The sequence below is a fragment of the Rhinatrema bivittatum genome, chromosome 4 (assembly GCF_901001135.1).
Source record: "Rhinatrema bivittatum chromosome 4, aRhiBiv1.1, whole genome shotgun sequence".
Classification (NCBI taxonomy): domain Eukaryota; kingdom Metazoa; phylum Chordata; class Amphibia; order Gymnophiona; family Rhinatrematidae; genus Rhinatrema; species Rhinatrema bivittatum.
Window position 1 is genome coordinate 471145912 of NC_042618.1, and position 12734 is coordinate 471158645.

The following is a 12734-nucleotide window of genomic DNA, read 5'->3' on the forward strand; positions in this document are numbered from 1 at the left end:
CACTTTCGGGAGAAAGGAGGGAACTGTTCTTAAGGAGACTCCTACTTCAGAAATCCATAAGAAGGGCTTCCTGCAAGATAAGGCCTGAAGTTCGGAAACATGCCTTGCTGAGGAGATAGCCACAAGAAAAACAATATTCAATGTCAGATTCTTCAGGGTCGCTCGTTTCAATGGCTCAAAAGGAGCATTACAAAGGGTGCGGAGTACCAGATTGAGCTTCCATGAAGGACAGAGGTTCCGGACAGGAGGATGTAAATGCTTAGCCCCTCTTAGAAAACGAGCCACATCCAGATGAGATGCAAGCACAACCCCCCTGCACCTTTCCACGAAAATAACCAAGGGCTGCCACCTGAACTCGTAGGGAATTAAACGCCAGCCCTTTGGCTAATCCAGCCTGTAAAAAAACCAGAACATCCAGAATTGAAGCCCTGGACAGCTGCACTTCGTGGTCTAGACACCAGGATTCAAACACTCCCCAAATTCTAACGTACGCCATGGAGGTAGATGTTTTACGGGAATGTGGCAATAACTGCATTCGAGTAAACCTTACTCCTTAATCACTGCCTTTCAAAAGCCATGCCACTAGACAAAAGTGATCTACATCTCCGAAACAAACGGGGCGTTGTTGCAGGAGATTCGGAGACGGCCAAAATCTCAGCAGACCGTCCACTGCTAGATTCAGAAAGTCGGCAAACCAATGACACCTCGGCCACTCCGGAGCCATGAGTATCACCTTGCCTGGATGAGCTTCAATGCGGCACAGAACGTTTCCGACTAACGGTCACAGCGGAAAGACGTACAACAGAACGTCCTTTGGCCAGAGAAGGACTAGAGCATCTACCCCCTCTGCACCTGGTTCCCATCGCCGACTGTTAAATCGAGGAGCCTTGGCATTGCGGCATGTTGCCATGAGATCAATGGAGGGCATGGTCCAGCATGTGCACAGAAAACGAAAGGCCTCTTCGGAGAGTTCCCACTCCCCCGGATCCAACTGGTGGAGGCTGAGAAAATCTGCTTGCACATTGTCCACCCCAGCAATGTGAGAGGCCGTAATCTTGTAGAGGTGTTGCTCTGCCCAGTTGATTAAAAGCTGAGCTTCTGCCGCCACGGACGACGCCTGGTTCCCCCCTGACGACTGATGTAAGCCACTGTCGTTGCCTTGTCGGAGAATACCCTCACTGATCATCCCTCTACTAAAGGAAGGAGGGCCTGCAGCGCCAACCAAACTGCTTTGGTTTCCAACCGATTGGTCGACCAGGAGGATTCCGTTCTTGTCCATTGGCCTTGCACTGCCATTCCTTGACAAACCGCGCCCCACTCAAAGAGGCTGGCATTGGTGGTTACCAATATCCAGGAGGGAATTTCCAAATCCACCCCCACCGTAAATTGTCTGGACACAGCCACCAAAGAAGACTGGACCGTGCCGAATCCATCAGTGGGAGGAGAAGATGAAACTGTTCGGAGAGTGGATTCCACCGGGAGAACAAGGCTGACTGAAGAGGACGCATATGCGCAAAGGCCTAAGGCACCAGTTCGAGAGTGGAAGCCATCGAACCAAGGACCTGCAAATAATCCCAGACCATGGGACGAGGCATGGATCACAAAGACTCCACCTGAGTGAGAAGCTAAGAAAAACCTTTCCCAAGATCGTGTCGAACCGAGCACCCAAAAACTCCAAGGACTGGGAGGGAACCAGGTGTCTCTTGTCGGGGTTGACCACCCAACACAATGAGCTCAACATCTGTAGCACCCTCTGCACCACTGTTCTGCAAAGGTGTTCTGACTTTGCTCGAATCAGCCAATCGTCCAGGTGGGGGTGTACCAGAATCCCCCCCTTTCTCAGGGCCACTGCCACAACCACCATCACCTTGGTGAAGACTCTGGGTGCCATCACCAGACCGAATGGGAGAGTGCAAAATTGAAAATGATGCCCCAGGATCGCAAACCGCAAATATTTCTGATGATCCGGACGTATAGGAATGTGCAAATAAGCTTCTGTCAGATCCAAAGACTAGAAATTCCCCTTTGTGTACAGACGCTATCACCGAGCGAAGAGTTTCCATCTGAAAACGAGGCGCCTTTAGAGTCCAATTGACTCTCTTTAAGTCTAGAATGGGAACAGTGGACCGGCCTCGCTTCACTGCGCTGACTTGGGACCCCCATGAGATTATGGGGCTCCATCTCTGGCAGGCCTGCGCCCTCGAAAGGACTGATTCCAAGAAGATTGGCGGCCGAGACCCTGTCGAATGGACGAATCTGTGGACCGTGAAGAGCAAAACCGGCGATTTCCCCGAAATCTCGCCCGTTGAGGAAAGGATCCTCTCGTCCTGGGTCTATCCTCCAGCAACCTATGGACTTTATTCTCCCCCAGAGATTTTAACATGTCCTCCAATTATTGCCCGAAAAGCAGCTTACCCTTGAAGGGTAAGGAACCCAGTTGAGCCTTAGACGAAACATTCGCAGCCCAGTGTCTAAGCTAGAGGAGCCTGCGGGCGGACATGGCCGAGACCATAGTCCTGCCAGAAGTCCGTAACAGATCATAAAGCGCATCAGCACCGTAAGTTACCGCCGCCTCCAGGCGCTCCGTTTGCATTGCCTCACTCGCAGAAAGGGATGCTGCTGCTTGCAAATCCTGCACCCAGGAGACTGGCTCTTAGCACAAAACTGCTGCACATAGCGGCCCGGGCCTCTGGGGCGGAAACCTCAAAAATCTTTTTAAGTTGCAACTCCAATTTGCGATCCTGCAAATCCTTCAGGGCAGTGGCTCCTGTTACCGGGATGGTGGTTTTCTTGGTCACTGCCGAGACCGTGGCGTCCACCTTAGGGACCTTAAGGAGGTCCAGCGCTTCCTCCGGAAGCGGGTATAACTTGTCCGTAGCACGACTTATCTTTAAACCAAGGTCCGGAGTGTCCCACTCCTTAAACAAAAGATCCGTAACTGACATATGAAACGGAAAGGATCGAGCTGGACCCCTGAGCCCCATCATCACCGGATCCATAGCCCCAAACCGTGAGTCCTCCGGAGGAACCTCAATGCCCAGCTCCTCCAGAATGGCCGGGATAAGTGGACCTAGTTCATTCCTTCTGAACAGGCGGACCACTTTGGGATCATTGCCCTCCACTAGAGGCGCGCCCACTGGCTTGGCCGGCTGGAGCTGGTAATCCTGATCCGCATCCGGTCCCTCACCAGGGGCTTGCGGAGGAGACTCCCCTTCATCCGCACCGTCCATATCTGAACTGTCCACTGGACTGGAAAGAGACTGGAGAGGGCGTTTGGCCTTGGGAGCTTCTATGCCACTATGTGACTTGGTACGCTTGTGGAGTGATGAGGCTTCTGTCCCAGCCCCCAGTGATGCCGGGATCTCATGGGGTACCTTAGTACCCTGGCTCTTTGCTGCTTTCCGTGCTTTGAAGGCTTTATGCAGCAACAAAACAAATTTGGAGGAGAACGAGGAAGAAGATTCATTCGAGTCTTTTCCCTGTTCCTCCACTGAGGAAGAGATCTGAGCTGCCTGCAAGTCGCCCCCCCCCCCCCCCCAGGGGCAGCAGGACGCGGCAAAAGAGATGGTGGGGAGCTCCCCTCCCCCAGGGCAGCCTTCTCAGTAAGGCTTCAGTACCTGCGCTGAGAAGAAAAGGGTCCTGAGGCTGCTGCAGCAATTCTTCCCTCCCAGGGTCCCTGCGTGTTCTAGAGCTGCTGCAATGCGATTTCGCCAGAATCGGCTTCCCCAAAGAGCCTTCCCCTCCCGACAAGCAACCGATACAAACTCCGGCCCACAGGCCGCACCTTGCAGCATGATCCCCGAGTTAAATTAGGATTGGGGCCTGAAAAAAGAACCAGTACGACCAAGACAAACCCCCGGGAGCTCGTAGGAACTGAAAAGGACGGCAAAAACGGCGTCGGAAGGAAGGAGGGCTGAAAGAGACTGCTAGGCCGGCTTAGAAATTAAATAAATCACCTCAGCGTTGTTGTTTTTTTTAATTTTCCTGTGTGCAGATCCTCAAAGGGTGAGTGAACCGGGCTCCCCGGTATCACCCTCAGCAGCGGGCAGTTACAGGGCTCCCAACCCTCTGCTCCAGAGCCTCTGCTACCAGGGGGGATGGCCCCACCAGGACCTAGCAACCCCTTGGGAGGCTTAAAGAGATATCTTCTCTCTTTGTTTTTGTTTTGTTTTCTTTCTTGGTTTTTTTTTTTTTTTTTACTAAATCCTTGTCTTTTTAAGATTCCCGAAGCAACGAATATCAACAAACTAAAAACCTAATACCAACCCAGACTAAAGGTTTTGCACCTCCACCATCTGCTGGAGACAGAGAAATACTGACAGACTCTAGGTGGCACCTCAGGGGTATAGGACGGAGTCCGTTATAACTTCTCTGTCTCCATCTGCTGGAGGGAAGGCAAAATCCAGGAGTCTGGACTGATCCGGGTACGTACAGGGAACTGCATATTTTCCATTCCATTTATTTCTTATATACCACTAGAGCAAGCACAAACCTGCCCATGGCAGTGTACAATAATACAAAAATGACAAAATTACAAAATCATACATAAAACAATATAATAACCCCAACCCATAAAAACTAAAATCTCACCACAAAACCCTCTTTTCCCATCTCATTTACTGCCAGCAGCCAAAGTGCTTTATCTTTTATTATGGCTGTAACCTCCTTATTTACAGTTTCAGATAATAGAAGAACCAGGGGGGCATTCCATGAAGTTAGCAAGTAGCACATTTAAGACTAATTGGAGAAAATTCCTTTTCACTCAACGCACAATAAAGCTCTGGAATTTGTTGCCAGAGGATGTGGTTAGTGCAGTTAGTGTAGCTGGGTTCAAAAAAGGTTTAGATAAGTTCTTGGAGGAGAAGTCCATTAACTGCTATTAATCAAGTTTACTTAGGGAATAGCCACTGCTATTAATTGCATCAGTAGCATGGGATCTTCTAGGTGTTTGGGTAATTGCCACGTTCTTGTGGCCTGGTTTGGCCTCTGTTGGAAAAAGGATGCTGGGCATGATGGACCCTTGGTCTGACCCAGCATGGCAAGTTCTTATGTTCTTTTTGAGAAATCTCTACTCTGTAGCAGCTGAAGCTGCACCACTGCTCAGTCTCACTGCGTCTGGCTGTGATCTTGGCAGTGCTGAGTTTATCAGAAAGCACCAGCAGCAGCCCAGGGTTCTTTAATAAGTTCAGTAGGGGTCTGGAGGGAACAAGCGTTCTCAAGGTGTGCAACAAGGCCAAAACTATGGTGATGCCACACTTCCAAATGGCTAAACTGAACATAAGAACATAAGAAATTGCCATTCTGGGTCAAACCAAGGGACCACCAAGCCCAGCATCCTGTTTCCAACAGTGGCCAATCCAGGTCGCCTGGCAAGACAAGGGATAAGTAGTGGCTAGTCCCAGAGTGGATGACTTTATAAGATCTGTGCACAGGGCCACATACACACGTATATGGCCATGTGCAGAGCCAACCCACTGTTTTATAACCAGCAAACTTAGCAGATAAGACCCTAAGAGTAATAGAGCAGCAACACAGACAATGGCTCTTTTATCCAGGCTTGGCTCAAAAAAGCAGGCATGAACCTGGGCCAAGAATGGCACCTGAGTGAGGGGAATGGGAGTGCAGCACAATTAAGCAATAAGGCCACTGTCACAAACTGTCCCCTCTCAAGAAGGCCCAGACATCGAAGTGCATGTGTACGTTTCTAGCTAGCCCTGGACTTCTTGTAGCCATGTTGTTGGTGCTGGATAAAACCGGTTAGGATACCAGACGTTGTAGTAGCTAACGGAAAGGAGTTCAAAACCTACACCTGCACCACCTTTTGAAGGTTGCCGCTCTCAAAGCGTGATTCGAAGATCAGGGTGGTGTCCCTCTCATTGAGAAGCTCGATGGCTACCTGCTTCAGGGAGCTGTGGTTTCCTCCTACCCGAGAAAAGGTAAAACAAGATTCCTTGTTTCCTGGGGGGGCAGACACAGAAGAAAGCAAGACCGTCAATCACAAGAAGGGACAGCTGAGAAACAACTAGCATTCATCTTCATTTCCCTGCCCAAGGCTTTCCTTTATCCACATTCTGCAATCAGAGCAACCTCCCTAGTTAATTGCTTTCCTTTATTCGTAGTTTCCACTCATAGTGCCTAACCCAAACAGCAATGTGGGGCTTTGGAGGGTTCCCTAACAATAGGCAAAACCTAAACAGGTCACGCAATTGGCCAGTTCAGTAACCTCGCTGAAATCTGCTGCGCACGTGACGGCCTTGGTTGTGGCCCCACTGATTTCACCAAGGCCACCCGAGGGAGTCACCAAATGCTCGACTTAGACTTTTAAGAGTACATTTTCAATAGGGAGCCTCATTGGCAATGTCCATGTGCACCATCCCAGCCTGTGTACATTCTGTTTGTGTGCCTAACAGCCTGCACACATGCTTACATGATGCCAAAGATTGGGCAAAGCCCAGGCACTGGCGGCAGGCCTACTCTGCCCAGGCATGTTTTACAACCACACCTCCAACCTTTTCTATGAGGCCAAACACATGCATGTTATGAAAACTTTCAGGCAATTAAAAAGCTATTGATTAAGAAGGATTAACAGTTTTTGTTCATAAAAGGAGCTTAAGCCTTTGATAATTTTCTCCTACCTCACAATTCACCTCCCTTTCTTTCGGAGGAGATGGCTACCTCATTTTCTCTCCCTCCCAATCATCTCTCCAAATGGCAAAATAGGCAATTTCAGGTCCCATCTACTTAAAGAGAAGCCTTTTCCAAGATGGAGTCCTTCAATGCTGATTGTGTGCTGACAGAAGGGACATTCACACTTCCTTTCTCACATCTCCCCTGGCCCTGTCACATCACCACTGTAGTACAATCCTACTCTGTTGGTTCCAGAGGATGAAACACAAATCAAGGGGTTACTACCCTGATCAGAAGGCATGAGGGGAACCTGCACAGAGTGGCAGTTACTGCCCTTATCAGAAGGCATAGGGGAACCTGCACAGAGCGGCAGTTACTGCCCTTATCAGAAGGCATAGGGGAACCTGCACAGAGTGGCAGTTACTGCCCTTATCAGAAGGCATGGGGGAACCTGCACAGAGTGGCAGTTACTGCTCTTATCAGAAGGCATAGGGGAACCTGCACAGAGTGGCAGTTACTGCCCTTATCAGAAGGCATGGGGGAACCTGCACAGAGTGGCAGTTAAGCCCTTATCAGAAGGCATGAGGGGAACCTGCACAGAGCGGCAGTTACTGCCCTTATCAGAAGGCATGGGGGAACCTGCACAGAGTGGCAGTTACTGCCCTTATCAGAAGGCATGGGGGGAACATGCACAGAGCGGCAGTTAGTGCCCTTATCAGAAGGCATAGGGGAACCTGCACAGAGTGGCAGTTACTGCCCTTATCAGAAGGCATGGGGGAACCTGCACAGAGTGGCAGTTACTGCCCTTATCAGAAGGCATGGGGGAACCTGCACAGAGTGGCAGTTACTGCCCTTATCAGAAGGCATGGAGGGAACCTGCACAGAGTGGCAGTTACTGCCCTTATCAGAAGGCATGGGGGAACCTGCACAGAGTGGCAGTTACTGCTCTTATCAGAAGGCATGGGGGAACCTGCACAGAGTGGCAGTTACTGCCCTTATCAGAAGGCATGGGGGAACCTGCACAGAGTGGCAGTTACTGCCCTTATCAGAAGGCATGGGGGGAACATGCACAGAGCGGCAGTTAGTGCCCTTATCAGAAGGCATAGGGGAACCTGCACAGAGTGGCAGTTACTGCCCTTATCAGAAGGCATGGGGGAACCTGCACAGAGTGGCAGTTACTGCCCTTATCAGAAGGCATGGGGGAACCTGCACAGAGTGGCAGTTACTGCCCTTATCAGAAGGCATGGAGGGAACCTGCACAGAGTGGCAGTTACTGCCCTTATCAGAAGGCATGGGGGAACCTGCACAGAGTGGCAGTTACCGCCCTTATCAGAAGGCATGAGGGGAACCTGCACAGAGCGGCAGTTACCACCCTTATCAGAAGGCATGAGGGGAACCTGCACAGAGTGGCAGTTACCGCCCTTATCAGAAGGCATGAGGGGAACCTGCACAGAGCGGCAGTTACCGCCCTTATCAAAAGGCATAGGAGAACCTGCACAGAGCGGCAATTACTGCCCTTATCAGAAGGCATGGGGGGAACATGCACAGAGCGGCAGTTAGTGCCCTTATCAGAAGGCATGAGGGGAACCTGCACAGAGTGGCAGTTAAGCCCTTATCAGAAGGCATGGAGGGAACCTGCACAGAGTGGCAGTTACCGCCCTTATCAGAAGGCATGAGGGGAACCTGCACAGTTACCGCCCTTATCAGAAGGCATGAGGGGAACCTGCACAGAGCGGCAGTTACCACCCTTATCAGAAGGCATGGGGGAACCTGCACAGAGTGGCAGTTACTGCCCTTATCAGAAGGCATGGGGGAACCTGCACAGAGTGGCAGTTACTGCTCTTATCAGAAGGCATGGGGGAACCTGCAGAGTGGCAGTTACTGCCCTTATCAGAAGGCATGGGGGAACCTGCACAGAGTGGCAGTTACTGCCCTTATCAGAAGGCATGGGGGGAACATGCACAGAGCGGCAGTTAGTGCCCTTATCAGAAGGCATGGAGGGAACCTGCACAGAGTGGCAGTTACCGCCCTTATTAGAAGGCATGGGGGGAACCTGCACAGAGCGGCAGTTACTGCCCTTATCAGAAGGCATGGGGGGAACCTACACAGAGCGGCAGTTACTACCCTGATCAGAAGGCAAGGGGGAACCTGCACAGAGTGGCAGTTACTGCTCTTATCAGAAGGCACAGGGGGAACCTGCACAGAGTGGCAGTTACTGCCCTTATCAGAAGGCATAGGAGAACCTGCACAGAGCGGCAATTACTGCCCTTATCAGAAGGCATGGGGGGAACATGCACAGAGCGGCAGTTAGTGCCCTTATCAGAAGGCATGGGGGAACCTGCACAGAGTGGCAGTTACTGCCCTTATCAGAAGGCATAGGGGAACCTGCACAGAGCGGCAGTTACTGCCCTTATCAGAAGGCATGGGGGAACCTGCACAGAGTGGCAGTTACTGCCCTTATCAGAAGGCATGGGGGAACCTGCACAGAGTGGCAGTTACTGCCCTTATCAGAAGGCATGGGGGAACCTGCACAGAGCGGCAGTTACTGCCCTTATTAGAAGGCATGGGGGGAACCTGCACAGAGCGGCAGTTACTGCCCTTATCAGAAGCCAGGGGGGGAACCTGCACAGAGTGGCAGTTACTGCCCTTATCAGAAGGCATGGGGGAACCTGCACAGAGAGGAAAATTGGTTCTTACCTGCTAATTTTCGTTCCTGTAGTATCATAGATCAGTCCAGACCGTGGGTTGTGCCTCCCTTCCAGCAGATGGAGACAGAGAAAAACTTGAATGGCACCCACTCTTAACACAGTGTGCCACCTGCGTCCCTTCAGTATTAAGGATATCAAAGCAGAATAAACCTTCATAGACCAATAGATAAACAGAACAAGTAAGAATAGAATTAATATCAACAAGAACTATAAAAATGAAAATTATGAAAATTTGTATCCGTAACACGTATCTTGTTATGCTGACTCTCCTTGTAGAACAATATACGAACATTTCTGCAGATAGAAGAAAACAATCAAACAGACTCTCCAGGAAATGCATTGCCCATGACGGTCGGGCGTCTGGACTGATCCGTGGTTCTACGGGAACGAAAATCAGCAGGTAAGAACCAATTTTCCTTTCCCTGTAAGTACCCGGATCAGTCCAGACCATGGGATGTACCACAACTTCCCTAAAGAAGGTGGGACTTGGAGAGTCCCGCTCGAATGACCTTATTCCCAAATATCCCGAATACTGGACCCTGAACACCCAGGCGGTAATGTTTAGCAAAAGTATGCAGAGACTTCCAAATCACCACCCTGCAGATCTCTTGCGGTGACACCGAAAAACTCTCTGCCCAGGAAGTCGCCTGTGAACGAACGGAATGTGCCTTAATCCTTTCCGGAACTGGACGCCCACGGCAGATATAAGCAGAAGCGATCGCCTCTTTCAACCACCGTGCAACCGTAGTTTTGGATGCCGAACGACCCTTGTTAGGACCGCTCCAGAGTACAAAGAGATGGTCTGACAAACGAAAATCATTCATGACCTTGAGATACTGCAACAGCACCCGCTTGACATCAAGGCATCTCAATTCTGACGAATGAGGAGCGTCTCATTCCAAATCAGGGAAGGCCAGAAGCTCGACAGATTGGTTTAAGTGGAACGAAGAGACAACCTTCGGTAGAAAGGACGGGACCGTTCTGAGCGATACTCCGGAATTGGAAAAACACAGAAAAAGTTCCCTACAGGACAAAGCCTGAATTTCTGAAATCCTTCTGGTGGAAGAGATAACCACCAAAAACACCGTTTTGAGAGTTAAATCCTTTAAGGTAGCCTACTTGAGGGGCTCAAAAGGAGGCTCACACAGTACTCGTAGAACTAGATTGAGATTCCAAGAAGGGCAAATAGGATGGACCGGAGGATTTAAGTGTTTCGCTCTCTTCAGAAAACGTGCCACATCGGGATGAGCTGCTAGGGATCCCCCTTCAATGCAGCCTCGCAAGCAGCCTAGAGCCACTACCTGCACCCTTAGGGAACTGAAGGATAAGCCCTTGTTTAATCCATTCTGCAGAAAAGCCAGGATTTGAGCTATGGAAGCACACCGCAGTGAGATCCCCCACTCACTACATCAGGAGTCAAAAACCTTCCAAACCCGGACATAGGTAAGAGAAGTAGAGGACTTCCTCGCTTGTAAGAGAGTGGAGATGACTTCTTCTGGGTACCCTTTCTTCCTCAATCTACGCCTCTCAAAAGCCAGGCTGCTAGACAAAAGCGATCCGCCTGGTCAAAAAATACTGGACCTTGACGGAGCAGACGTGGAAGATGCCAGAGGCAAAGAGGGCCGTCTATCGCAAGGTTGACTAGATCCACAAACCATGGTCTCCGGGGCCACACCGGAGCGACAAGGATGACCGATGAGTCTCTATTCGTCTGAGAACCTTGCCCACCAGAGGCCATGGAGGAAACACAGAGCAGCACATCGTGAGGCCAAGATAGGACTAGGGCATCCACTCCTTCCACCCCATGCTCCCTTCTGTGACTGAAAAAGCGCGGGGCCTTTGCGTTCTTCTGGGTCGCCATCAAGTCCAAGTGCAGAACGCTCCAGCGGCGCAAGAGGAGTGTCATCGCGTCTTCTGACAACTCCCACTCTCTGGGGTCTAGACGCTAACAACTTAGGAAATCCGCTTGTACATTGTTGACTCCTGCTATGTGGGAGGCTTCCAGCTATGCCAGATGGCGTTCCGCCAAGGCCATCAATTTGTCCACCTCTGAGACTGCCTGCTGACTCTTCGTTCCCCCCTGACGATTGATGTAGGCTACTGTCGTCACATTGTGGGACAATATTCAAACTGCCTGATGGCGGACCAGGGGAAGAAACTCTAGCAGCGCCAAGCGCACCGCCCTTGTTTCTAAGCGATTGATAGACCATTGTGTCTGGTCCCGCGACCACTGATCTTGCGCCGATTGAGATTGGCACACTGGAGAGACTGATGTCCGTGGTCACTATCACCCACTGAGGAATCTTGATATCTTTCCCCTTCTGCAAGTGGTCGAGGACCAACCACCACCACAGACTGCATCTAGTGGAGTTCGGGAGTGGCAAAGGGATATAGAACTCTTCCGACTTCGGTTTCCAGCGGGAAAGCAAAGCTCTCTGTAAGGGCCGCAAATGAGCAAAAGCCCAAGGTTCCAACTCCAGAGTTGATGCCATAGATCCAAGAACTTGTAGAAAATCCCAGACTCGGGGAAGTAGTAGAGACATTAGCTTGATAAAGCGGTCTTGTCTGAGAAAACTTTGCTGACCCGAGTATCGAATCGCGCACCCAAAATTTCCAGAACCTGGGAAGGTACGAGGTTGCTCTTGGAATAGTTGACAATCCAATCAAGGGAGTGAAGGAGATGCAGTACTTTCTGAACTGCCAGCCGGCAAAGATCTTTCAACTTCGCCTGAATGAGCCAGTCGTCCAGGTAGGGATGGACCAGGACTCCTTCCCACCGGAGAGCAGCCGCCACCACAACCATCACCTTGGGGAAGGTATGGGGAGCGGTCGCCAGACCGAACGGGAGGGCCCAGAACTGGTAAGGACTCCCGAGGACCTTGAATCTCAGAAACGTCTGATGATCTGGACATATGGCAATATGCAGATAAGCCTGGGTTAGATCCAGGGAAGCCAAAAACTCTCCACTGTGCACAGCTGAAATGACGGAGCGCAGTGTTTCCATCCGAAAATGCTGCACTTTGAAGGCCTTGTTAACCTTCTTCAAATCTAGAATTGGACGGAACAAGCCTTCCTTTTTGGGAACTACGAAGCAGATGGAATAACGACCTGTTCCGCACTCTTCTAGAAGAACAGGTACAATGGCTCCAAGATCTGTTAGCCTGCAGAGGGTCTGACGTAACACCTGCTTTTTTGCTGGGGAACCGCATGGAGAAACCAAAAATTGGTCTCACAGTAGACGAGCAAACTCTAAAGCGTAACCGTGTTCGATGATGTTTAGAACCCACTGATCTGAAGTGATCTTGACCCATTCCTCGTAAAACAGGGAGAATCGACGAGTGCGTTGGCATTATCTCATTGGGGGGACTTGGGACCTGATGGGCCATGAGAGGCCCCATC

The 12734-nt window shown here is 50.7% G+C and overlaps 1 protein-coding gene across 5 annotated transcripts in view; it reads right to left on the reverse strand.

Moving 5' to 3' along the window:
• The window catches only part of AGBL3 (ATP/GTP binding protein like 3), a 279448-nt gene that overhangs the window by 219606 nt on the left and 47108 nt on the right, over positions 1 to 12734 (reverse strand). For all 5 annotated transcript variants that reach the window (XR_003856022.1, XM_029597245.1, XM_029597246.1 and 2 more), the window contains exon 6: positions 5808 to 5958. Coding sequence is in view for 4 of the 5 variants with exons in the window: in XM_029597245.1 (XP_029453105.1) it covers positions 5808 to 5958 (151 nt within the window). In the remaining variant the exon portion in view is untranslated. The remainder of the gene's footprint in view (positions 1 to 5807; positions 5959 to 12734) is intronic.